This window comes from Athene noctua, chromosome 15 (assembly GCF_965140245.1).
Source record: "Athene noctua chromosome 15, bAthNoc1.hap1.1, whole genome shotgun sequence".
In the NCBI taxonomy this organism is placed as follows: Eukaryota; Metazoa; Chordata; class Aves; order Strigiformes; family Strigidae; genus Athene; species Athene noctua.
In genome coordinates, this window is record NC_134051.1 from 19,224,875 (window position 1) to 19,251,512 (window position 26,638).

The 26,638-nt window shown below is 49.9% G+C and overlaps 2 protein-coding genes across 8 annotated transcripts in view; one reads left to right on the top strand and one right to left on the bottom strand.

Annotated features, from left to right (window-relative positions):
- The first annotated feature begins 1,028 nt into the window (after positions 1-1,028).
- On the top strand, positions 1,029-15,555 carry SLC5A11 (solute carrier family 5 member 11). Of its 2 annotated transcripts, XM_074918753.1 has the most exons (17): positions 1,029-1,204; positions 2,327-2,503; positions 3,409-3,480; positions 4,139-4,243; positions 4,496-4,555; positions 4,823-4,927; positions 6,256-6,361; positions 7,193-7,273; positions 7,700-7,905; positions 8,721-8,856; positions 9,533-9,640; positions 10,034-10,184; positions 10,405-10,573; positions 11,738-11,953; positions 13,177-13,339; positions 14,445-14,626; positions 15,031-15,555. In XM_074918753.1, the coding sequence occupies exons 2-17, from the start codon at positions 2,372-2,374 to the stop codon at positions 15,235-15,237; spliced, it is 2,199 nt and encodes a 732-aa protein (XP_074774854.1). In that variant the 5' UTR covers positions 1,029-1,204; positions 2,327-2,371; the 3' UTR covers positions 15,238-15,555. The 2 variants fall into 2 exon arrangements, with proteins under 2 accessions (XP_074774854.1, XP_074774855.1); XM_074918754.1 differs by lacking the exons at positions 13,177-13,339; positions 15,031-15,555 and having other exon boundaries at positions 14,445-14,597.
- A 4,089-nt stretch (positions 15,556-19,644) lies between these two features.
- ARHGAP17 (Rho GTPase activating protein 17) overlaps positions 19,645-26,638 on the bottom strand; it is a 47,586-nt gene continuing 40,592 nt past the window's right edge. For 2 of the 6 annotated variants that reach the window (XM_074919826.1, XM_074919821.1), the window contains 2 exons: positions 25,910-26,527; positions 19,645-20,567 (listed from right to left, as the gene is read on the bottom strand). In XM_074919826.1, coding sequence (XP_074775927.1) covers positions 20,437-20,567; positions 25,910-26,527 — 749 coding nt within the window. In that variant the 3' untranslated portion in view covers positions 19,645-20,436. Of the gene's footprint in view, positions 20,646-22,862; positions 22,908-24,918; positions 24,943-25,909; positions 26,528-26,638 lie in introns of all 6 variants that reach the window. The other 4 variants (XM_074919824.1, XM_074919825.1, XM_074919823.1 and 1 more) reach the window with 4 other exon arrangements.

The following is a 26,638-nucleotide window of genomic DNA, read 5'->3' on the forward strand; positions in this document are numbered from 1 at the left end:
GGCCTGAGGTGGGAAGTGGCTCAGGATGAAAAGAAGCAGCAATATCAGAGCAGCAAAAGAGAAAGTAGGAGGTGTTAGAGCAGGCTTAGCAATATCCCAAGGCTGGCATACCGAACCCTAATTTTCTTTTCCTAGTTAGAGGTTAAGCATGCCAGTAAGAACTCAGCAACAGCCAAGACACGTTGCCTCTTAAAGAGGTAAGATAGCACTGGTCTCCTGATCGTCAGTGCTCTGCATCCTTGCAAGGCAGAAGCTCCCAAGGAATTCAGTGGGATACAGGGGCTCTACAAGGCACAGAAAAGGCTCTGCCAAGGGGCTGCCAGCCCCTGGTCCCAGCCCGGCACTGCCACCGCTGCCACGCAGCCAGAACATGGCTCAGTACCACCTTTGGCTCTTGTGCTGGAGGCTCCTGATGTCCCGAGCTACAACCCCTCAGCTGCGGAAAGTGGGTGATGGGCTGGTATCTGCCACTGGAAAACTCCTTATTTATTGCCCGACCTTTTCATAACTGCAGGAGCGCAGCAGCCCTGCTCCAGGCAGAGCCCGTGCTGCAGGACTGGGTGTAGCGGGGACACAGGGCAGGGCTTGTCCTCCTGAATACTGCCCGGCCGGGGGAATCGCGGCATCTCTGTCACCGCGGCGCTTGCGGCTCCGTTCCCTCTCCGCTGCCTGCTCACACCTGGGCACCGGGAGCCCGGCGCGGCGGTGGCGCAGGAGGGCGCCCGTTGTGCTTCGGGCAAGTCCTCAGGCCACAGGTGAGTTAAGGGCAGGTTCCAGCTGCAGCTCAACACGTGGACAAAGGGGTGAAGCCGGCAGAGGTTGTGAAACACGCGACCGTGGGACAGGGCGGCTGTTTCGGTCTGTGCTTTGCTGCGCGCCGGGTGTTCAGAGGAAGAACTTGTTCGACCGCTTGTTGTCCGACCGTCTGCACCGGGAGCCCCGGGCTGGTGTGGGCCACCCTTCGCCCCACCTTCTTCAGCTTTTTGGCAGAGGAGCTTGGAAGTGTTGCCTTACAAGTCCAAGAGACGCCAAAGGATCTGGCCAGCTGCATAGGCAGGAGGACGAGGACCAGCAGACACCCAGCCCAGCTGTCCTGGTGACGCTGGGGCCGGACGCGGAGCTGAGCCGGCTGCGAGGCAGCGTCGAGGCCAGGGAGTGCTGGCTTGGCCTCTCGTCAGAGGAACCATCTCCTCAGCTCAGCAGGGTAAGAGAAATAACCCCAAACCTGCTCCGTGGCTGGAGCATGGCAGTGAGGTGCTGGGCTCAGGAATTCCTGGTGACTGACAGCCACAGACTCCCCGAGGTGGTCCCTGGCCCTGCCTTGGCCGCACAGGGCTGCCACTCGCCTCCTGTCCTGCTCTCAAAGCAGGGCCCTGCCTAGGTGAGGGGAGGAGGAGGAAAGGAGGAACTCCATTAATTCAAATACCAACCAACCTCCTGGCATGGACTTTATCCTGCCCCTCTGCCAAAGGGCAGCAGCCTGGCACCACAGCTGCTCCGGAGGGATCCAGAGAGCCCTCGCGGGGGTCCCACACTGGTACCACGTCTCCTCAGCAGCAATTTCTGGAGAAGAAAATGCGTTTTTCTTCCTGTGGGAAGCACATGAGTGTCTCACCTGCAGGAAATGCCTCTGCGGGCTGCTGTGCCCCAGCTCCAGCACCAGCTCTTCCGCCTCTCCGTGCCAGTTTCATGCCGTGGCCCCGTCTGCGGGTGGTACTCGCCGCTCAGCCCCGCTGCGGCGTGCCACAGGGAACATCCACCCCTGAGCTCGGAGACTCGCTGCCAGGCCCTGTTCCTGGCACGGAGCAGTGCCTGCTTGCCTGGCACTCAGGACGAGACCCAAGTGTTCTGCACCCAGGCTCGAGCTCTCGTTGTGGCAAAGGAGGAAAATGTCACCGTGTCTTCGTGTCCTTGTCAGGCACCTTTCTGCCAGAGGCTCCTCAAGGGCAATCCTGCAGTGCTGCCGTGCTGGGAAGCTCAGGCTGTCGTTGCCAGCTGTGCCACCTCCCGGTCCTTTCCCCCGGCTCTTCCAGCTATTCACACCTCTCTATCGCGCCCATTTCTCTGCTGGCTAGAAAACTATCCACTGCAAAGAAAAGGCAAGCAGCACACAGCTGGCCTGGTGCTGGCAGCATCTCCACACCACCGAAAGGGAGTCACGGATGAAGGCAAATGCCAGAGACAAGAGCCTTCTCCACAGGCCCAGCACGAGCAGCACCGCAGCCAGAGCCAGCGCCGATAACCCCCGACTCATTCAAGAAACAGTCAACACCTTCACGGTGCTGCCACCTCCTCTCCTAACCACACAAACCCATTTTTTTTACAGATATATGCGCCAAAACAGAGAAGCACTCAACCTGCATAAGAAACCATGGAGACCACCAGCAGCACCCCATCCTCGGTGACCCCGCCGTGGGAGGTGTTTCCCCAGAAGTCACTGGAGGCCATAGACATTGCGGTTCTTGTGCTGTACTTCGTATTTGTCCTCGCGGTTGGGCTGTGGGTAAGCAGATACCATTGAAAGCTTTCAAACGTGCCCTCTTATGCTGACAAACACAGCTGTTCTGGCCTCAGGTTATTTTACTTTGGCTCGAGTCAGGCTGCACTTCACTGGATTCAACTGAACAAGCGGAAAGAGGGAGTGTACAGGTCCTTTCCCTTACTTCAGCCTGGGGAAGTGTCCTCACGGCTCCAGAGAAGAGCTGTTCGGCTCCAGTGTTTGCCAAGGCTTTGAGAACCCTTGTAAGGAAGAGGTCATCTAAGTACAAAGTATTGCTAATAATAATGTTTTGTTTATCCAGAAAGGAATTGCTGTCCTATAAATCACCTGTGTTTGTCCGCAGTGGTCCCGACAGCAGATTCCGTAAATTAAAAATACTGTTTATATATAATTAAGGCAGAAGGACATCCTTTTGGCATGGAGCACAATCTGGCTGTCATAAGGCAGAGATGAATAGTTGCTCCCTTCAGATGTGGTGCAGAATTCTCATGGTATTGCGTGAAACTATCTGAAATCCCCGAGGAACAGGAGTCAGGGAGTAATACGTACAATGCCGAGCATTTCTCCTGGCTGCAGCTAATAACCAGGGATGTCCACAGTTCTTGTCCAAAATTGCTTGCCTTCCTCATGGATCTGGAGTGAGATCACTATTGTAGAAAAAATTTAATTAGGATGTCGAGATGATAGAAAACTTTGCATGTGGCCTACAGTATGGCCGGTCCCCTCCCTTGGCCACTGCTCCCTCGTCCCCCAGGATTCCCCAGCAGCAACTGCAGGTCCTTCAGGAAACCCTTCGCTTGCATCTGATGACGGTGCAGAGTCTCCCGCTGGGGAAATCGCTTGGCGATGCTCTGAGCAGCAGCTGAAACGATTGCTGAAACCTCTGTTCTGCTTTTCTGCTTTCCCAGTCCATGTGGAAGACGCAGCGCAGCACCGTGAAAGGCTACTTCCTAGCTGGGGGACAGATGGTTTGGTGGCCTGTAAGTATCTTTATTGTCACACTGCTCGTGCCCCCTGGCTACAGCAAGACCGAAAAACAGAACCTATTTCTCCAAAGAGAAAAAAAAAATCCCACCAAAAGCCTTCCATGTTTTGCAAAGACACATTTATAATGGAGGGTTTTTCTATATTTGAGACTGGGGCACCTGCCTCAGCCCTGTGCCCCGCGAGAGCCCGCCTGGCTTGTAGAGCCTGTCTGGTTCTGTGTGCTTTGAGCTGGACATTTCCAGAACTAACTGGGTGGACCCCATCGTGGGCATGGGTTTATGTTGAGCCAGTCCTTGGTGGGGTATTGCATTTGGGCTGGGCTGGTGAGTCACTGTGTGCTAATGTAGGAACCTGACGGCCCGACGTTTGTACTTGTTACCTTCCACCTTCTGCCCGGCTCCCCTGCAAGGGATTAGACGATGGTTTGAGAGCAGGATGGTCCTGAACAGTCCCACAAATGAGTGATAGGCAGTGAGTGATGAAAGAAACTGGAGAGAGGTGCCAGAGCCACTGAACATGTAGGCAGACGAAGAAGGTGGCAGAGGGTGAGACAAGGATTTAGTGTCCTCGGGGAACAGCATCGCTGTGTTGTCACCAGGCTGAGGACAATGCTCGTGCCAGGGCCAGAGCCCATTTCCTCTCTTCCTCCAGGTGGGAGCATCCCTGTTTGCCAGCAACGTTGGAAGTGGCCACTTCATCGGCCTGGCTGGGTCAGGAGCTGCCTCGGGAATTGCCGCGACAGCCTACGAGTGGAACGTGAGTGTGGCGCGGGGGCTCTGTAGCCGCCTCCGGGCAGGGCACGGGGCAACTCTGGCACCGTGTTGCCACACGAGGGGACAGGTCTGGCAGCTCCGAAGGCTCCGACTCCGGCTGCGTGAGCTACAAGTCACCACCCGCTGTGGGGGGCCCGAGGCCTCTGGGGGACGGCCCAGACCCTGCGTCCCCACGGATGCGCCTGGTCGCAGCCTCGACCGGCATCTCTGACCTTCCTTTCCATTCCCTTTGCAGGGGATGTTCTGTGTTCTGGTGCTGGCGTGGCTGTTCCTTCCAATTTACATAGCAGCAGGTGTAAGTACATGGGATGCTGTGTCTGTCAGTGATTTGCTGGTATTTAAACCACCTGTTTGACTCCTGGGCTTAACCACCTCCTGCTGTGCTCCTTTGGGGGGCTGGTGTGAGCCACGGGGGCCTGGGCGGGAGGTGCTGCCGCCTGGGAACAGGTCTGGGGGCTCGGGTGTGGGGGTCAGGCTGCTCTGCTGCCCGGCGATGGGGCAGGGTTGCTCCATCTCCCAGGGTGCAGCTCCCACCTTCTCCAGCTGTGTGTCTCTCACATAGGTTACTACCATGCCGGAGTACTTGCGGAAACGTTTTGGAGGTAAAAGGATTCAGATGTTCCTGGCGATTCTCTACTTGTTCATCTACATCTTCACCAAAATATCAGTAAGTATGAAAAAAAAAAAAAAAAAATAAATGGAAGCAGGCTGAATTCAGCTCACTTTGAAAACATGCTGATCAGCGAGGCTGAGAAATGCAACTACTGGCAGCAAGGGTGTATTATCAGAACACCCGAGGAAGGTAAACCATAGTTGTTTTGAGAACCTACACACAAATAACTCCTTTTTCTCCTATCGAGCATCTGCAGCTCTTGCTACAGCAGGAGGGAAAGCTGGGTGTCAACAACCCGAGCAATAGTTCATTGAGAGGTTGTTGTGAGCGTGGATAAATTTGATGTTAGATTTTGTATGTCTGGCAGCTTTCCCAGTTCCTTCCCCTCGTGTGTTTATTGCCCGTGCAGACTCCAAATGCTGGTATGTGCGGGATGAATAAGAACGTAGGAGTTGGTGTGTGTTTAGGTGAAAAGAGTTTAGTGATTTATTGCACCTGTTTGATGTGCCTAGAACAAACAACCGAATCCACCCTTGCGCAACACCTCGCTAGCTGTTCATTAACCGTGCGGCAGCGCGTGAAGCCCAGATCAGACGGGTCCCTGCCCGTGTTTTTCCTGTACACCCGGGGCCAAAGCGGGACGCGCTGCCTGACCCAGGCCTGCCCGTGTCCCCTCTGAAATAGATGCTGGTCACGGGGCTCGGGTTCTCCTCTAAAGAAAACTGCCCGTTTGATGGGAATCTCTGACAATCCAGTTCCTGTGCTCAGGATGCTTTTGTATCTGTTCGCCGTTCCGGGTCTGCAGTTCCCCCGTTCTAAAGCTCTCCTCAAAGGCAGCGTTTGCACGTAGCTGCAGAGCGAGTTGTTCAACGCTGGCTCCCAGGATGCTTTTCCTTATTATCTTGCTGTCCCCGTGTCAGCAGGGAGGAATGTGTGTTATGGCAGGGGGGTGCCGGGGCTGGCGGCAGGCAGAGGCACCCGTGAGATTTGCACCCCAGTGCTCCGGTCCCCCGGCCAGCACAGCTCTCCCCTCCCAGCGTGCTGGTGCTCTGGGGAAGAGATACGCTCACCCCACTCAAATGCCCCCTTCAGTGAGCTGCGGGTGCTCCCCGTCCCTCGGGCCAGCTCCATCCTCGCCCCTGGGACCGACTAAGTCTCGAAATACTGAATGGAGCCTGGTCCCACTGCAGAGCTGGGCTGCGGGGGGATGTGCCGTGGGGAGAAGATGCTGCGGGGGGCTGGGGAGTCACGGCCGGTTACAAACCAGTCTGATCCCACTAAAAGAGACTGGTCAGCTAGACATTCACGCTCCCTGGCACTACCAGCTTTGAGGGGCTCGGAAACGCCATCCTTGAACGGGGATAACTGTCCTTTTTCTCCAGGTCGATATGTACGCTGGGGCCCTCTTCATTCAGCAGGCCTTACACTGGGACCTGTACATCGCTGTGGTGGGCTTGCTGGCCGTCACAGCCCTCTACACCGTTGCGGGTACGTGGCCGAGTTTCAGACCCCCTCAGTGAGCTGAGCGGGTCACACAATGCACCGGGAATCCTCCTGCTCGTGGCCGAGTCCTGCGTTACCCACGCAGTCTGCTTTTGCCTTGAGTGTGGATAGTGGGGGGGAGAAGAGATTGGCAGCTCCCTCCTTAAGAAAAATTTACCAGGTAAGGGTAAACGAATCCCCCTGCTAAGGCCGTATCAGATACAGATGCATTCAGCTCTGCTTTAAGGAGAGGCTTCCCTGGAGGCATTTGCACAATACATTTTTCCTCTGGGCTTTTTGGAGGTATGAGTGATTTACATAACAATGAGCCGTGTGATGCAGAAAGCACTGTCAATCTTGGATGCCCTTTCAGGGTTTATGAGTGGCCAAGTGGAAAAAAGCCATGCACGGAGTCAGCAGCAAATCCCAGACAAATAAAGGTTGCTCCTTTCCCAGTGCTCCCCCCTAGTGATGTTGCTCATAAAGATTCCCCCCCCCCTTTTTTTTTTTTTTTTTGTCTTCTCCTCCTTACTCAGCTTGAGCTTTGTTTTGGATGTTTTGGAGTTTTTCCATCTGTTTCCCGTAGAAGTACTTATACTAGACTTTGGCTTTTTAGTGGCAAAATGGTGACTCATTATGATTCAAAACATGAGAGATTTCAGCCAAAGTGTCACGCACAGGAATTGGCCGAACTGCCCCCCAACACGGTCAGAACACGCCAGCCTGCCAGGCACGGGGCTCGGCTTATGCTGCTTGTCAAAAACTTCTGCAAAGTGTGAAATGCGATGACGGAACAAACCCAGTTTCCCCCAGTTTGCTGCTTCTCTGCTCTCTTAGGTGGCCTGGCAGCTGTGATATACACAGACGCTCTGCAAACCCTCATCATGCTGATCGGGGCTGTGACTCTCATGGTCTTCAGTGAGTGTTTCCCTGGGGTTTTATTACTAAAACTATGCTAGAAGCTTTACCCAGTACTGCAAACAAGCTGGCTCATCACAACTGATGACTCAGTTGATGTTTTGGGAACTGCTTTCTGTACGTTCTCCTGTTGGAATATCTGCTTGCGCAAATAATCTTGCGGTAGCTCTTTCTGTGGTAAAAATGCCTGAGTGCTCCCTGGAGAATCTCTAAAGGGCACGTTCTGGAGCAGCCTTACGGGGGAAGAAGCACCTTCCCTAGGCAGCAGTTTTGGCTTTACGCTATCCCCTCGCCCAGTGTCGGAGTCAATAGCTTCTGATTTTTAAAGAATCCTTGTGGGGGGTCACCCATGTCAAACTACAGAGGCTGAAAATCCGAGTACTGCTCCGGGGAGATGTGATAACTGCTTCTCATGACCTATTTTAGGCTTTGTTGAAGTTGGCGGTCTTGAAGGTTTGCAGACAAAATACTTTGATGCCATTCCCAGCACCCGCAAGGAAAACAGTAGCTGTGGCTTGCCAAGAGAAGATGCTTTTCACATTTTCCGAGACCCTGTTAACTCTGACCTGCCCTGGCCAGGAGTCTTGGTGGGAATGACCATCCCGTCCCTGTGGTACTGGTGTACAGACCAGGTGGGTTACTGCTCATTTCTTTGTTTGCTTTTCAGAACATGCTGTTGGTTGGTTGATTACAAACCCAGGGTTTGCAGCAGAGTCTGGACTGATTTGCTGTTTCTGATGGGGATTTAGTAAAATCTGATGGTTTCAGTCCTAAAGATGTAAAGCTTGATATGCACAACTAAATTCTGGGAATTGTTTCAATGTAAAAAAGGGGTAAGAATGTGTTTGTGAGCTAACCCCAGTCTATAAAGTTGTTTCTTGTCTGTTTTTTTTTTTGTTTTTTTTAACTTAAGCCTTTCACTGCTTGTGAACCACCTGTGAATTCACTCTTTCAACTTTCCAGGGTCTGACTACCATCCCTCCTAGTGACACCACCAGTGCCTGCAAGACTGGAGCCCTAAGCAACCTCCTGATGTTCCTGCAGTTCTCTCTTACTTAACTCACTTTGCTCGTTTCAGACTCTGTCCTGCTTTGACAGGGGGGCTGCTGACCTGGCCAGGCTGAGCCATCAGGTCAGGGAAACCCCCAACAAAGGAAGAAAAGAAAATTCTGAGCCTGAGTGTCATTAGTTAAGAAACAGATTAAGCAGCATGGGATACTGCAGCAGCAAGGCTCAGATTCGGTGACACAAGCAGTGCCTTTCAGGTCTACATTTCTGTAAGGTGCTTAGGATCTGAAGCAAGAATTATAAAGCTACAGCCAATCTCTGTGTTCACCCTTCTAAGATTTCCCTAGAGGAGAACAAACACGAGTGCAGTCGGTATCACATCGTCTACAGCCAGCTCCTCTCTGCCGAGAGCAGACCAAACACATTTCTTAATTTCTAGGTCATCGTTCAGAGGTCCCTTGCTGCTAAAAACCTCTCTCATGCCAAAGGAGGCTCCTTGATGACCTCCTACTTGAAAATTTTGCCCCTCTTTATGATGGTAATGCCAGGCATGATCAGCCGAATTCTCTTCCCAGGTAAGTGCTGAAGGAGAGATCTGTTCCCTCTACCGCTGCTGGCTGTGCCAACTCTGTGGAGCTGGAACAGCCTCTGATGAATAAGTTAAAGGTTGTGATGCATCCAGTGCCCCAAGCATGAAGAAACACACATCTCTCTGCAGCAGACCCCAGCCACGCTGCACGAGGCTCATGCAGTTGCCTTGTGTCTCGCAGCACTCGTGCTGATCCCGAGCCCGCTGCGCGAGCCGCTCTGCCTTTTGATTGAGCGCTCAGGCCCCTCCTACACCCAACACGTTGCTCCTCCTGCAGTTTAAGTTTGAGGCACTCAGAGAAATCCTAACGCACCACCTGGAATGTCATGAACCGCTCCCCGGGTGGGGACGTGCGGATGTGGCTGTGCCGGGGCGGGTGGGCAGCCCGGGGCCTCGGGTGAGTGACGTTCCTAGAGGAGGATTAGACACGTGTGGCAGGTCAGGTCCCTGCGCTGAGCGTGTTTTTTGCATGGGAGGAAAAAAGGGAAAAGAGGGAAGCCCAATGCTGCCCATTCTCGCTGTGTTGACAGTCCTCTGCCACTTCCAAGCCTTCCAGTATTTCATTTAAAAAGCAGTTTACAACATTCAGTAGACTCATTTAGATATATTGGTTTACTGTGGCTATGGATTATTGCCTCTCACTCCCCCCTTGCTTATTTTAGATCTGGTGGCTTGTGCAGATGCAGAAATCTGCCGAAAAATCTGTGGCAACCCGTCTGGCTGTTCGGACATTGCTTATCCTAAGCTGGTCATAGAACTTCTGCCTGTAGGTAAGGAGCGTGGCAGTGGTGCTGGCACTGAGGGCGACGGCACGCGCCAGCCAAAGTCTGTCTGTGAGAAGTTCGGGGAGGAAAATACCCTGCAACCACAGTTTCAGTGGGGTTTATGCTGGGCTTGGTGAGACAGTGGCAAGGGACAGCATGCAAAGGAGAGATGGGTGATGATCCAGTATCCAGGGGTCTTAATTCAGCCAAATTCGGTTAAGAGATAAAATGCAGGCGTTTCACAATGAGGATCAACTCTTAACACCTCCTGATCGCTACCATTTCAAAACTGGGGCTAAAAACATTTTTAAAAGTCTGTTCTAGTACAGAGGAGAATTCTAGGGTATCCTACCGTGGGTTACTGTGGATTCCTCAGGGCAGCTGTACTTCTCTTTCCAGGACTCAGGGGCTTGATGATGTCGGTGATGATAGCAGCTCTCATGTCCTCCCTGACCTCCATCTTTAATAGTGCCAGCACCATTTTCACCATGGACCTCTGGAAACACTTCCGTCCCCGTTGCTCCGAGTGGGAACTCATGATCGTTGGCAGGTACAGAGAACTAGGGCACGGCTATTGGATCAGAGCCTGAGCGTTACAGACCCCTCTCTGTCTGCCCCTGTATGCGTAGTATCTTCCCATTGCAGAGGTTTGGTGGAGGACTAGAGCAGAGGCCTTACGGTTACTAGAGCTCTCAGCTGGAGCCTGGCAAGATGAGCAATGGGAAAAGAAAGGCCTGAGCTCAGAGTAACGGCATCTTTATGTTGCACAGGGTCTTCGTGCTGCTGCTCACTGTGGTCTCCATCCTGTGGATCCCCCTGGTACAGGCTGGCCAGGGCGGGCAGCTCTTTATTTACATCCAGTCGATCAGCTCCTACCTGCAGCCCCCCGTGGCGATGGTGTTTATACTGGGTTGCTTCTGGAAAAGAGCAAATGAAAAGGTAACGGCTCCGCTGTGCTGCTCAGCGCAGTCGCCTCCGCGGCCTCGCTGCCCCCACGGGAGTTCTGCGGGTCAAAGCACCAGCCCAGGCTGCAGTTCTGCCTCTCGGAGTGTTTGGGAGCACAAACGCACAACCCAAGCAACTACCACCGCTACAGGAGGGAGCAATTCCTGCTGCTTCTCAGAGGCTCCACTGGCATTCCAAGAGTGAGATGATTCAGGGTGTCCTTCATAAATCTCAGACCCTGTTAGGGGCTTATTAGCCATCAGCTCATGTATTACATGGACTCGTATTATCTGCATCAGGGGGGCTACAGAAGGCACAGTGAGCCCAGAGAGTGACGGAGCCAGACTAAATGGCATCAGGAGTCTTAAACCTCCATTTTTTCCACAAAAACTGGTTGGGTAAAACCGTCTCAAAGCAGGTTTTGGTCAGGTGGAGGGCAGCTGTCAGCCCCCCAGGGTTAAGGCAGCTGTTGGGACACAAATGGCAGGAAAAGGGCATGGGGGGATTAGTGGATGGAAGACTGTCAGCCAGCAGCGTGTGCTGGCAGCCCGGAAAGCCAACGGTGTGCTGGGCTGCACCCAGAGCAGGGTGGGCACAGGGCCAGGGGGGGATTCTCCCCCTCTGCTCCACTCTGGGAGACCCCCCTGCAGGGCTGGGTCCAGCTCTGGGGCACCAACAGCAGAAGGACACGGACCTGCTGGAGCGGGGCCAGAGGAGGCCACGGAGATGCTGGGGGGGCTGGAGCCCCCCTGTGAGGACAGGCTGGGAGAGTTGGGGGGTTCAGCTGGAGAAAGGTCTCCCCGGAGCCTTCTCTAAAGCGGCCCCCCAGGGCTGAAAGGGGCTGCAGGAAAGGGGGGAGGGACTTGTCATCAGGGGGTGTAGGGATAGGATGAGGGGTAAGGGTTTTAAACTGACAGAGGGGAGATTTAGATTATACAGAAGGAAGAAATTCTCCCCTGTGAGGGGGGTGAGGCCCTGGCACAGGCTGCCCAGAGCAGCTGTGGCTGCCCCCTCCCTGGAAGGGTTCCAGGCCAGGTTGGATGGGGCTTTGGGCAACCTGGGCTGGTGGAAGGTGGCCCTGTCCATGGCAGGGGGTGGGACTGGATGATCTTTAAGGTCCCTCCTAACCCAAACCATCCCATGATCTGCCTTTCCTAGGGCGCGTTCTGGGGCCTGGCCATCGGGCTGCTGCTGGGCGTCATTCGGCTGGTGCTGGACTTCATCTACCCAGAGCCCCAGTGCGGCGAGACCGACCTCCGCCCAGGCGTGGTGAAGTACATGCACTACCTCTACTTCTCCATGGTCCTGGCCGCCATCTCCACGCTCACTGTGCTGGTCGTGAGCATGCTCACAGAACCCCCTGCGGAAGAAATGGTGCGTCACCCCTTCAGATCTCTTTTGTTCTTTCTAAACGGTTTCCAGGATGCCCCACGCTACATCCACGGGAATAATGTGGGGATAAATAACCTGGAAATGGAAATTTCCATTCAGTCTTTGTTTATGATCACACTTGCAATAACCTGTAACAGCAATCCTTCCTCTGCTCCAGCACCCTGCTGCCATTTAAGATTTTGGTCCCATAAATCCAGAATCCCACCCTGGGAACGGGTCAACAGTAGATGCTACAAAGAGCTGTTCTTAATTTCAAACGTGTGTTTAATCCATGACAAATTAGCTTTTTCCCTCTATTTTCCAAGAAATTCCAGCTTCTGGGTCATCTTTATCAACTCTCTTACTAATTTAGTGAGGAACCATTTTTACTCGCAGAAAAGAGAAATCAAGGGCAGAGAGCACACTTCCTCTGGAACAGGTTTGTGCCAGTTTGACTATTTTCAATAGATATACTGAGGCTACAGAAAAACATGACTAGCAGAAAGGAGGGCCAGAGGGACCTTCAGAAATCGTAGAGCCAGCGCATCCTCTTGCTTCAAGACAGGGCTAACCTGACACGTTTCTGACAGACCTGGGGAATTATTCTGAGAAATCCCCAGAGAGGGAGGATGCCCAGGGAGGTGCACGACCAAGTCGAGAGCTCACCTGCCTCCCAGGCGCGGTTTTTTCCTCATCTCCACCCTGAATCTTTCCAGCTTCATGTTGTGCTCATCCCTTTCTATCCACCCTATCGTTGATGCTGAGAACATTCCTCTTTAATGAGTCTTTTACATATTTGAAGAAAATTATCATATCTCCCACCTGTCTTCTCTTCTCTCAACAACCCCAGTTCTTTGAATCATTCCTCCCTGGCCACAATTTCCATTCTTTTTGCTCCCTTCACTGACCTGCTCTCAGTCTGCATCCGCGGTGGTCCCGTGCAGAACCGTCTCCTCGCAGCAGCAGGGAGTGAAGAACAGCCTCCTCCAGCCAGCGCAGCTGCACCAACGGCTGTCGTGTTCCCGACAAAGCTGAACCCACCATGCCCAGGGTAGCCACCGCTGTAGTCACCAGCTGAGCACTTGGCTGTTCACCTGCTCCAACAGAGCAGGAGAACAGATTTCGGCCCCTCTAAGTATTCTCTCTGCAGGCTGCTCTGCTGCTAAGGTGCTCCTTTAAAGAACCATGAAAGCAGTTGTCTTTAACACCGCTCTTCATGCCATCAGATAAGTCGGCTTACCTGGTTCACACGTGGGGATCTACCAGTCAAGAAAGACCTAGCAGTCAGCCCTTCCCCTGATGCTGCAAAAGGAGTGTGTGAAGCTGAGCGTCCAGCTCTCCAGATTGATATAAGCATTGCTTCTGAAAATAGTTCAGATGATAATAAATGTAAGTGCTCCGACATCCTATTCAGTAATACCTACGCTTAACCCTAGGCATTATGTAAAGGCTTTGAAGACGAGAAACGTTAAAACTCCTTCCTCTGGATTTCTGTAACTTCAGGGCATGCTAGAAGGTTTTCACCTGATGGTTTTACCTAAGCAGAAGTTTAGTTTCTTTTCCATCTCTTGATGGCATTACATATGCTTGAAATCAAGAAGGAGCTGGATGGGATACAGAAAGCCATGCCCATTATCCTGCGCTAGGGACTGGTGCTGCTTGCACCTGCTGCAAGGAGAACTGGTTGAAAAAGGGGAGGGTGGAGGAAAACCACAATTATTTTCATGAAATTCCATTTCTGTTTTTCAGTGATGTTTTCTGATCGACTCTAGCAGCAGGGAGAACCCAGAGCCCTGGGCGGAGTTCTTGACAGATCAGTGAAGGAGGATTTACATTTTTTAAAACTTGTACTTGTCGGTATTAGGTACAAACATGCATAGCAACTCACTCTGCATTTTCCAGCGATGATTATCATCACTTGTTTTTGCCAGGCTTGGGACACTGTTTATGTAACTCTGCAGGTTTTGCTGTGTACTCCTTTGATCTATAAAAAGCTGTTGAACAGATCAGTAAGTTAATGAGTTTGGGTGCAGATCTCCCAACTGCTGGGAAGTCTCACGTTTGTTGTGCGTGAGCACTGCCTTCCCGGCATTTAGTCGTGTGTGCCCTAACCCACACCAGAGCTGGGAAAACTCAATTTACACACGTGTGGCGTGGAGTAACCCTCAGAGGACTAGAGCATGCACTTGCAAGAGGAAGCTGATGGGCACCAAGCAGCTACAGCTCAGCTTTTAGGTTTGGTCTACTGTTAACTGTTTCTTAAAATGTTGGGAACAGCAGAACCTGAGCTCAGAGCTCCAGGGAAGAATGAAATTGGTACTACAGCCCCCAAAGATGCTAATTGAAGGGCTTCCTCCACCTCAGCAGAGCTAGCGTATTCAGTTAAAGAATGCTGGTGCGTTTCTGTACCAAAACCCTTTGTACAGGACCACACTGACACATTCCTGGGCTTTGCTGGGTGAGATTTATACCTCACTACTGCCTGTCCTTGTAGGTACGACTAACGCCAAAAGGAGATCGAAGCTGACGACCACCTTTCTGTGGCTCTGCGGGATGGAGCGCAAACAGGAAAATACCGAGAACGCGGCATCGAGTAAACCTGAGCCGCTTCCCGTGGCTTCCCTGGAGGAGAAACCGCTGGTGAAACACGTCCTGAACATCAACTTGCTATTATGTGTATGTGCCGGGGTCTTTCTCTGGGCCTACTTCGCATAGCAGTTGGCCATTCAATTCCAGATGACATCAACTAATTTTAATTGGTGTAAATAATAATAATTAGCAGAGGGTTAATGTAATTCTTAATGCTTTCTAAATTTTATTTTATTTAAGAAGACAGACCCTCTTCCCTCATCCTTTCCTTATTTCTAAGGGGGGCCTGGCTGTGAAGGTGCTGAGCGCTCGGCACTGTCACTGTCAGACCCAAACTGGCAACAGGATGGGTGTAAAGAGCTAAGGAAGGGAGCGAGGGGGAAGAGGTTTGTTTGGTTATTTTAAATATTTAATTATGCTCTTTGAGCTTAGAGCACTGCCTGGAATTCAGGAAGTCTGGATTCTTTTCCTATTTATGCCTCTATAACCAGCTACAACCACCTGGTTCCCCTTCGGTTCAGCTCCTCCACCCTCGAGGGGTGACACCATATCCCAGTGCCCGGAGAACGGCCGAGGCCTCCTGTCGCAGCCCCGAGCTGTGCCTCAGGGGCTCGGCCGTGCCCCTTTGGCCTCCTCCATCGGTGCAGGGGGCTGTGGCCTTGCTGACACTTCTGCGAGTTCCCGCTGCGTTAACCTAGCCCTCGGGGCCTGCCTGCGTTGCACCCTCTCTGCCCAGCAAACTGACCAACACCAGCACCCAGCACAGGGTCTGCTCCAAAACTGTCATCAGGGACACCCAAAGGAACTAATCCTGCCCCAACCCACCGAGTGCTGCCAGGGCAGAGGGGCCCAGCGGCAGCCCCTCGCCTCCCGGGGGGGCCGGGCACCCCGCAGCCATTTTGTGAGCGCTGCCAAGCCAACACCCTCGGCTGGCCTCAAGGAACGTTCTACCCGCAGGGGCAGTGCCGGCGGTGGGATCCCCCATCCCCTTGTGTAGCTGCAAATAAACTTATTAAAGAGCGAGAGCTGCTCCCCGCCTGCCTGGAGTCTGTGGGGCTGGGAGGGGGTGGCCTCAGGCCCAGCGCAGCTGCTCGGGGCCTCCACCGGCCCCTCAGGGGCTCCAGGCCCCCGCGGCCATGGCGGAGGCAGCCCCGGGGCGGCGGGACACGCCGGAGCCGGTGGCACCGGAGCGGCAGAACCTCCTGGCTGCGAGGGGGGAGCGGCTGGCCCGCGCCGTGCAGGTGGGGAGGCGGCAGCAGCGGGGCTGGGGCCCCCCACCGAGGGCCTGGCCGAGCGAGCAGGCCTGGCCTGGCCTCCTCTCTCCTCCCCACAGGGCCGGCTCCCGCTCCACAGGCTGCTGGTGGTGGCCCAGCTGGGCCAGGGGACAGCGGCTGAGGAGGTGGCAGGTGGGTGACGCTGGCAGAGGGACAATCCTCCGCGGTGTGGGGCAGGAAGCCACAGCCACGGCTCGGCTGCCCACGGCGTGCTGGGGCTGGGGGAATCCCACCCTCCCCGCTCACCTTGCGCACCTGTTGTCACACAGTTTCTTCGAACACATTAAATATTGCGTGGTGGTGGCAAAAATCACCCCCAGAAGCGTATGGCACTGCATGTGCAGAGTGACAGCAGGGGCAGTGTGGAGTGGTGACACATACATGCCTTGTGGCAGCCAATAAAATAATAAAATTAATATTTTGTTAAACCATATAAAGAGAATTGTCACTTGGGAATCTTTCCTAAGCAAATGAAACACAACTGAGAAACTGAGGGAGAGAGAGACTTTAGGAATTAAGTCCGATACCTATTTTGCAACCAACTTTATGTATGAATTTCTCAGGGAACTAATTACCAAATGTTCTGTCTGACGAGTGAGATACCTTAAGGTAATTTTATTTTATTTAAACACTGGCACTGGCTGACACAATGTCGAGCAGAGCCAAGGATTCAGGTGCACACACAGATTCCTGAAGTGCTCTCCATGGGGGCCCTCCAGCAGCAGCGATGGAACTACACCTGCAAACACACACTAATGGGAATTTTAGACCTCAGGTACTGAAGCAGTACAGGTTTTGGTGCAGTTTTAGGAACTAGCGTGAATTGCAGCGCTGCAGCTGTTCAGAAGAGATTCCCAGGGTAGCAATGCCATCTTCTGAATAACAAAAGCACGATCTGTGACTGCTGTCTGAGGGAGCAGAGAGAACACAGAACAGACCACACAACACCAAGGCGCTGGAGCTATCGCTATAAACCCTTTGACAAACTGCCAGGTTTTCTTTTGAAACAAGGTTATCACAGAGGATTGTTTGAAAACGCATTAGAAGACCACTCCGGAGAACACGTCTCGGGTCTGCTACTTCTCTATTCCAGCTGTATCTTTCACGTAGTAGAGGTAAGTCACATAAATTCCTAGTGGGATCAAGCAACCTTCATTTCTGTACAAATCCAGCTTCTAAGATCCAGCTAACTACAAACGTATAACCACCTCCTGCTGCATACATAGGCTTCAAGACCTGCACAACGCCGGGGTGGGTTCGTGGCTTACCTTGGGGAGTTACTCCAGCCCCTGCTTCAGATAACTGTCCCAGAACGTTATTCTGACTTAGCTGACACGTTCTGTCAGACGTAACAGGAGCAACACGTGTTGTTCTTAGTGCCTGCGACTCAAAGGGAAAGCTCAGCTGATGAATTATTTTTATATTCATGAATTAGATTGTAATACGCGATTCTGTAAAGGCTCTACCCTTTCCTCTGCAGTCCTGCAGTAGCACAATCCATCTCATCATCCAAGATTTAGCTTCTCTCCAAAATCAAGGTCACAGGTAAGGGCTTCATCTTACCTTAGGTGAAACAAAACTTTAACAGAAGTGGTAAAATGATTCCTTAAGCTTAAACTGAACATTAGCTATGACTACATCAAGCTTTTCTTCTCCCACTGAGCACCTGCTGACCACAGAGCTGACCCTTTCCAGTTACCACAACCATCCTTTCTGGGTCAGTCAGCAGCTGCCAGCAGGCCCTTCCCCAGGCCTCTGCCCTGGAACCTGTCTTTGAGACACCAAGACTTCAACTGTCAACAGCCCTCACAGGTTTCTGAAAACAGGGAAATTCCATCCTTAGGGATCGGCTGTATGATTTCTGTACCCTGCTCTGTAAACATTTGTAGATGTACATACAGGAACGCCAGAAATGATGTTTAGGGTGAGTCACTGCCTTCCAGCCTGCTGCCTGCCCTTTCAGCACTACCCAGCCAGTCCCCCAGAGTTCAGACAATTGTCTTTAGCTTAACCCAAGTGTTTCTCTAGGGCCCTGTATTAATTTACTGAAATCCAGGTTCACAGAAGCTGCCTCATTTTCTTTGCTATGAATGGAATTCCTGTCCAAGCAAGCTCCCATCCCACTCTGCATGAACTCCTACTGCTCTTTTCCTTGTTTCTTACCCCCACACCCAGCTCAAGACCCTCGCACGGTACCTCAGAGCACCATTAGAAAGGGTTTCTGGGGGCTGAGTGGCAGGGATGCACCACGCTGCCTGCAGACACTCCTCCAGCACAGGAATGCAAACAACTCCGTAGTTTATGAAACTTGATCATCTGATAAGAACTGGCTGTACTTTAGGATGGAATTCACTCTTTCCACACAGTGCTTTACTCCAGGAAATTAAAGTTTTAGTGGTGGCACATAACATCCCCACCAGACTGTTCCCAGACTGGCACGTGGCAACAGCGACGCCTCCGGCGACACGTCCACGGGCCCCGACGCCAGCGCAGTCCACGGCGGAGGTGGTCGCAGAGTGCCTCGCCCTCCTACCCCAACTGGCAGACTGTGTTCAGAATTTTGAGGTAAACTTCAAATAACTGGGATCTAAGAAACTTACTGAGTTTACCCCCCCAAACCACACAAGCAAGCAGCTGCGCTTGTCTTCCAAGCAGCATTTACAAGCGTATACACCTGAGCAGATTCTAGCAGCAGTGTTAAAGCACTACAAAACCTCATTTATTCCAAGCTTCTTCCTGGACCTCTGCAGTGCTATTTTGTGCTGCCATTTGATTAGCTAATTAATTGCACTGGCTGAGCTTGAAGCCAGGTGAAAGCCACTCATGAAGCCAATACCTCACCCCGCCTCCTCCCCCTGCCCACCACTGCGCTCCTGGTTGTGCCAGAGCAGCCCCAGCCCTCATGTTTTGGGCAAACTGCCTCAACTTTAACTGCATCACAGCCCTGTGCTCTTACTCGAACTGTATTGGAATATGCTGTTTATTATCCAGGATGACAGTGAGGATACGAATGAGAATGTACACACTCTTGCACCCGAGCTGCTAATCCCGGCAGAGACAATTAACTATTTGTGTAACGCTGAAGAATGGGAAAGTCCCGAAGATTTTTTGAGAATTTATTTAAGTCCTTCACAACCTGCCCTGGATACAGGTACACTGCATATAGTTCGAGAGATAAACATCAAATTTAGTCACAGAACTAGAATTTGTGGCTCCTAACGCTGAATTTTGAGATGAATGTTACAGCGCTCGTGCAGTGGCAGGGGAAAGCAGGACTACACCCACTACTGGGGGTCACCGCTCCTGTTCAGAGAGGTCTGAACTGGAAACTGGGCAGCCACTGGGATTGGTACCAAGAAGGCAACAACTATAATATATGCGATGTGCCTTGTCAAAGCCTTTACGCAATGCCGTTTATTTTGTAGTTAAGCCCGAGGTCTAGCTTAGTAACTTCAATAAAACGTATTATGGAGTATTAAGGAATTTACAGGTTGAGTAAATTAATTCAACTATTTATATGAATGTTACCTGAATTGACTAGTTTCCTCTCCCTCTCTCTCGTTCGCAGAAACTGTATGGCCTGTTCCATCCCACTTCTCTGTGTGACAGGCTGTATCCAGCGTTCCTCCTCGCAGCTGGCCTCATCTCTGTTTAAGGTGAATCTACACAGTAAAGAACAGATGCACGTTCACTCCCAGGATGCTCCCACCACAGTCCTTCGGAGCAGCAGCTGAGCACCAGCGACTCCTGAGCCGCAAAGCCCAGGGAAGGACCCCGTGAACTTCAGCGTCTGCTCAAGCAATGTTACCCACAAACTTGAATAAAGATGCCTTGAGTTGACAAAAGACAATCTTTAATTTTATAAATGTTCACCCAACCGACGAATCCATACAGCTGTTTCAAAGTTCTTTCAAAATTCAACCATTTTCAATGAAAGCACAAAAGCCACTTCCACAGTTCTCTCTCGAAACAGTCGCAAGTTTCACATAAACAAAAGCAGGCTTGGTTAATACAAATAACTATGAAATAAGTATTAAGTACTGATCATTAAGTAGCAATGAAATGATTAAAGATACAGTAAGTTTCCTTCTACAGTAAGACAGTCCTTCAAGGCACTAGAATACATCCACAGTTTTGACAAGGCGACTGATAACCAGCAGTCACCACCAGCACTCTGGCATTTTTTGGTTCATGTTTTAAAAAGAATCTGCAGCAAATCAGTGAGGGAATGTCTCTTGCAAGGCATCTCCTTGTAATGGCTAAGAACTAGAAATAAAAGTCTAACCGTGACATTAAAAAGATTATTTCCATAATACATGCACTTTAAATAACTAACGTTCTGCTTCTTATTCTTTTGGAATTTCTGCTAATACCATCTGAATTAGCAGCAATTACACTTCCTATGCAAGTTTCTGCAATAATTAATTCCTTCCATCCAAGAGGGGGAAAACCACTGCTGAGACGCAGATCATTAAACTTCTTCTGAATGGCTAAATCACTTTCTCTGTGTTGCACAAGTCACAATTCTACGCGGTTTTGCCATATCGTCAAAAGAAGCTTTTCACTGCCAGGTCTGTTAGTTTTCCCACCAGGAGAGGAACCTTTCAAAAGCTGGAGTTTCCGTTACAGAGCAGTGCTTTCCGTGTCGTTGTCAATGTCGAGCATGAGGTGGTTGTGCAGTTCTTTGCTCGCTGGCTCTGTAAGAAGCTCTGAAGAAGGGTTTTGAAGTGGTTCTTGAATACTGGAATTAGAGTCTGCACAAAAAAGGGAACAGCAAGATCAGCAGCGCGGACAGTGACACCTCACTGACTAGTGCATTTCTGGTGCGTGTCCTTAGAAAGAAGAAGGAAAGGAAAGACCAACAAAGGCTTTTCAAACAGAGGGCTGGCACATATGTGCACGTGCACACATGGACACAGAAAGGCTAAGTCAGACTAAAAAGCTTATGAGTCGCTTCTCCTCCATACTGTTATTTAGTCTGGTAGATAACAGAAGAAAACCATTGCTTTCTGAAGAACAGAAGACAGCAAGTACAATTCAGTATCAGATTCCTCAATGCCCCTTACGAGTGCTGCGTCACTCCAGACTTCCTCCTCAAAACACAATGGTCACTCAGCAAAGAAATCTGGCGCCTGCATCAGCAGCCAGGTAACCACCACCCATGACTTTTGACACCATACCTGCTCCTACTGCTTCTAAAAGGAGGCACTGCCACAAGAAGAGAAAGAAATTCTTTAAACCAAATGCAGATTAAACCCCTTTCCTGTGTATAACGGGGAACGTAATGTTCTCCGCCTCTTCTGGGGGAAGAAGTTTGTTCAAGCCAAGGTGTCCAAGACCTCAAAATGCTGCATTTCTGGTGACTGACTGCCCTGGTAGTTAGAAGACTAGAAAAATCTGTAACAGTTCAAAAAAATGTAACTGAAAATACTAAGTCAGTATTTTGGAAAACTAACGTATAATATGCCACGACATCACTTACTGCAATCCAGCAGCTGTCCCAAATAGAAAATAATTTAGATCATTTATATCAATAAAGAATCCAAATAAATGCCTTGCTTTTAAACACAGGTGGCAGAGACAGGCATCCTATAAAGACTTCGACTCATGTCTCAAGCATTACATCTTAAATTTAGCCCAGAAGTTACTTTATAAATGCTCAAGTTGAAAGTCTGAGCTAAATGACAAGGCAGAGGTGAAAGGCGACAGGACCTGCAGTCCGGGAGCAGGCTCCCCTGCCCCTCCTCACGCAAGGAGCAGCGATTAACAGCATCACTGGGCAAAAGACAGAGGCTGGAACTCCGTCGTTTTACGGCCAGACACTGATTAAGCAGCTCAGTGTTCACGTTTGTATTGCTGCAACGTCCCCAAAAATGTGATGCCAGGATTCACGTTCTCCTGGGAGGTGTGAACGACACATTTTCTCCCTGGTCCTGTACCAAAGCCTTGGGGATACCATGTTCTGCTGAGATAGTATCTGAGTGGTCAATGAAATCATCCCACGGGCACAGCACAACCCATCAGTCCTGGTATGACCCGTTAAACACCATCACCTGGGGGAATCCTTTAAATCGATTTCTCTCCCTCATTCTCCTTGGGAAAGTGGGTGTCCTGGCTCCACCCCACGAGTGCCTTGTGGCACCTGCAAGACAACCCCTGTTCAACAGAGCTTGGATAGCAATGAAGAAATAATTACTGGGGCTACTTTAAACCCAAACTTTGTCACTTCGCCCCACATTCATGTGTTTAAACTAAGTCCCCAATCCCTGAAACCGAGTTTCACACCACCGGCAGCTCTCCTGTGTCCCCAACTACACTGTGCAACTGCTCTTTCTACAAGCGATGAAAGTTTAGGTACTTTTAACGTCAGCTGATTTAAACTTTAGATGTTTTTAGTCATTTTTACTCTTGTTAACAGAAGCAATACAACATAGAAGAATAAACTACAATCAGGCGAGTTCCCAAATTGTTCTTTCATTTTTCTCTTACTCAAAATGTTCCACGTGGAGCTTGACCTCAGAGCTGAGCAGAGCCAGGCAGCAGGGGCGCTGCGTTCTCCCCAACACCTAACAGCTCCTACTGTTACCTCTGAACCTTCACTTAAAAGGTGTGCTTCAGCTTTAGATGCAGGCACAGTTGTTCTCCCTACCACGACTGCACACTGAAGGGTGAATCGGAAAAGGAGGTAACTGAAAGCATGAGGGGACACAGGACAGGAGTATTTGTGACAAACAATGGGACAGCTACATCAAATACAGAATGAGCCTCTGTATAAAACACACGGATGTCTAGATTGGATTTTCTGTACGTGGAAGTGGTAACAGTGTGAAACTGGCCAGTCAAAACACGAACAACTTTAGACATTCTAGTCTCCAATACTTTTAGTACGTTAATGTAAGAGCGAGCATCAAACAGCCATTCTTTTTGCATGCCACGCTGATGATAATGCAAGCAAGCAGTGTTATTTGTGACAGGTTAGTAGTGGGCATTAGCACAGACATGATTATGAATTAGCAACATTTTTGGCCAATCATATGCCTTTTCCTTACCATTGAACTTTCCAATACAGTTCCTACTGAATGCAGGTCAAACATCTAGATTATTTAATAAAATTTTTGATTAGAATATTCTTTTCTAGGGCTTATTACTTTAATACCATAAATAGAATTTGAGGCATTACTAAAGGCCAGTACAGGGACAAAGGAATTCAACAGTATCCTGAAAACTATTCAGAATTCCCATTCTGATATTATGAAGTTTGCTGGCAACTTAATTTTGTCTTCCATTATTCCCATCTGTCTTCCCTCGCTCCACTATTTAAGGTTAAAGTTAAAACCAGCTATTTCACACTGTGAATTAGGTAAGTCAAGTCTATAATAAGTGCTTATATGTGCACGTGTAAATGTTAGAGCAGATACTCTTATGTAATATGCAGTGGTGTTAATTCAGAATATTAATCCTTTAAAAAAGGCTGATCTGGTAAAGGTGGATGATCCTGTACCGAGCACACTGCTGTAGGTAAGCCTGAGTATCACTTCAACTGTTCCTCAAACTGTTTTTTCACAAAACATACTAGATTTTCTAGGTTCCTTGATCGGTTTTGCTAGAGAATCCTTCATCAGCAGCTTCCCTTTACTGGCTTTCCTGCGCAGCAGCTTTCATCCTGTTTACTGTACACAGCTTCCATGGCCAGTTTGCTACGCTTCGCACTTGAAAGGAACGGCATGAAGTCTCTTCAGTTTCATTTCAACACTGTTGATTTCTGTATTTTTTTTTATATTTACCCAGACTACAGGGCAGTTGGCTGTGACTTCCCTGAGCAGGAGTCAGCTCCAGGCTGTAATTCATGGCTCGCTGTGCCAGTCACTCCCCTCTGGCAGATGCTCGCCCTGGGTAACTGGAACTCCCCCAGTAAGAAAGCAGCCCCCTGCACACCAGCTGGGTATTATTTAGGAGAGAAGTATTTCTCCAGTTACACCGGGGTAAGACAAACCCTGCCTGTCTGCTATCATTAAAGCAACTTCCTCAGAACCAGAAAAATTCCAAAATGAAAACAAATATGGTCAACCTATGAAACACGACTTCAAAATTAAGGTTAAGTCTTTCCTTGAAGTTTGACTCATCAGCACAGTTCCCATTCTTAACTTATTTGTAAGTGCTGGAAAGATCCAGAGCCCAGCCTTACTTCTGAACCCAGTTTTGAAATAAACTGCTCTTGTATCTTAAAGATGCTGACAAAAAGAACAGAAGTACAATAAGGAAAAGTCTGTTATTTTAAAAAGCAAAGCTACTTTTTAGTTGCTTAAGGAGCTCATTTACTGCTAGAATTTAAGAAAACTGTACTTCCAGCTTGACTTCTCAATCCAATACTGATTTCATTATCTTCCCTGTAAGCAGTCAAATCTTGAGATAATTCAAGAACGCACCCTCAACTTTTTCAGCCTGTCATGCAGTTGTTACCTTAAAAAGGCAGCACCTCTACCCCGTCACAGCGGAACAGGAAGGTTATTACTGTGCTGTTTGGCAGCTGTGGTTGAACAGACCACTACTATTAGTGAGGCTGGAGCTGACAGAATGCAAACGTGCCAGAAGGCAGATGCTGCTGCTGGGTGCTCTGCTGCAAAGGGGTTTAGTCACATGAACATGTATTTTTGCCAAATAAATTCCAAGTAGTTAAAAATAACTGAAAACCTAAAGTGAAAGCTACATGAAAATGCAACCATAAACCACAGAATTGTAGGAAAAAACATGAGCTCCAGTATTTGCCTGCACTGATGAGAACAAACCTGTTTTGAACGGGTCACTGCTTCACACCTGACTTGTGGATTAGCAGTTCTGGTGACTTTGCATGAAGTGGTTTTGGACTTCGTTATAGATGCTTTTACAATCTGTTTTAAGGAATAGCTTAATGTTCACAGGACTATTCAAATTAAGCAGCTTGGGTCTTAAAATCTCTTACAAACAGAATGATATGTAGTAATGAGATAACACAGAGTTGACAGAGAGCACATATTCCAAAGCGCATATACAAAATAAAGCTACAAATAAAATATTGCTGTGCAGGAGCATTTTAGCTTACATTGCATGTTTCTGGTAAGTACAAACCTTATTCGCAGTAACCATCCCCACCTGTGAAGGCATCATGGGGTAAAGCTGTTAGGCAACAGAATTTATACTTTGCATTCCAATACATTAGTCTTATTCTAGAGAAGCTGCAGTGTCATTGGAAAGTTTTAACCATTATTAAATATAAGTAGATTTAAAAGCATTAGTCTCCTAAATTCATTATCTCTTCCTTCAGAATTTCCTAAAATAAGCAGGAATTCAGCAGGGGAACATTTCAGGATTTGCTAGTTTTGACTGTCTTCAACAGCTGCATTTTTTTTCCACCTAAGGCTTAAATTAACATTATCCTTATCAAACTAGTAACTAAAAGCTTCATGAAATTTCTGTGAGAAGACAAAGTTTCTCTTTACTTCACAAATGTCTCAAAACTGGAAGAGAAAGCTGCAGTTAAAATACAAAGAGCTACCTAGAAATTGGCCTGAGAAATACATTTCAGCATAAGTGATCCTTCAGCTCCCGGGTGCCCAACTTAAGGCACGTCAGGAGACTTTGCTCTCATAAGGTAAAACATTCCCTGTGTAGTGTCTTGTCTGTTAGACCAGGTACCAGTGACCACTTCTTATCTTCTGTATGTGCTGAAATATACTGCCCTTGGCTACTGCTTCTCCCTCCTCCAAACACTTGCTTTTTGGCCACAGATGCATGATGCTGAGCCTGGAGAAAGCCCTGGAGAGTTGGGTGCTATAACAGCATTTTGTTTCCAAAGCAGGAAAAAAAAAAATAAGCAAAAGTCATCTCTGCTTCCCCCCCAAACCTTTCTGCCTCAAGAATGAAAACCTTCCCTGAGGAAGTGCCCCAAATCCTCATGCACAGAACAGGACATTTTAACTGGAAATAATCAAATTTAGTATTTTAACTATTATTTGGGCTTTTCAGCTCCCCTCTCCCCCCTCAATTCAGCTACAGCATTTTTTTTTTTTCTCCATTTCTACGTCTTGAGGAACCTCCAAACAGGAAAGAATCCACTCACCTGTTACTATTTTGGAAGCTGTTTGCGTGGGATTTGCAATAATACCATCTCCAGCCAGCTGAGAAGGAGGATGAGGCGGGGGGGGAACACTGGGTCTATTTCTGGGTTTCGGGACTGGCCGTGGCCGCGGCAGCGTACCGCCCTGGGGGGGAGAGTGGGACTGGGAGGATTCTTGAGTAGCTGGCTGTGGCTGTGACAAGGGGGAGCTAGTGGCATGCTTGCCTAGCGGGGGTGTGTCGGGTGGTGTTGGAGTCTGCGGAGGAGTGTAACAGGGCTGCTCTGGTCCGTGCTCACTGCTGGCTGCAGCAGGAGGAGACGCTTGACTGTTGGATTTGGGCTGCAGTGGAGGAGTAGCCTGAGTTGGGGGCTGTGGTGGTGGGTGGCTGGGAGCCTGTATTGGGGAAAGGCTGCTGGAGTATCTCCGAGGTGCAGAAACCTGGGAAGCGGAGGTCTGGGCTGCTCCTTGGTTTGCATGTTGAGCAGGAGGAGAAGAGCTTCTAGCAGGTGGTTTTGGAGAGACAGAGGGTGGCTGAGCAGCGGGGGCAGAACTGTGGCTTCCTGGCTGCCCCGGCGGAGGGTTGGCTGGCTTGGGAGGGGCAGGCGCGGGCTTCTTCACGGCTGCGAAGGGGAGAGGAGAGATATCACGGTTGTGTGCAGCAAAACCAAACTCCTGAAAGGAAGGAATCAGTAGCACGAAAGAACACTCGGGTTCATTATCAAAATAAAATG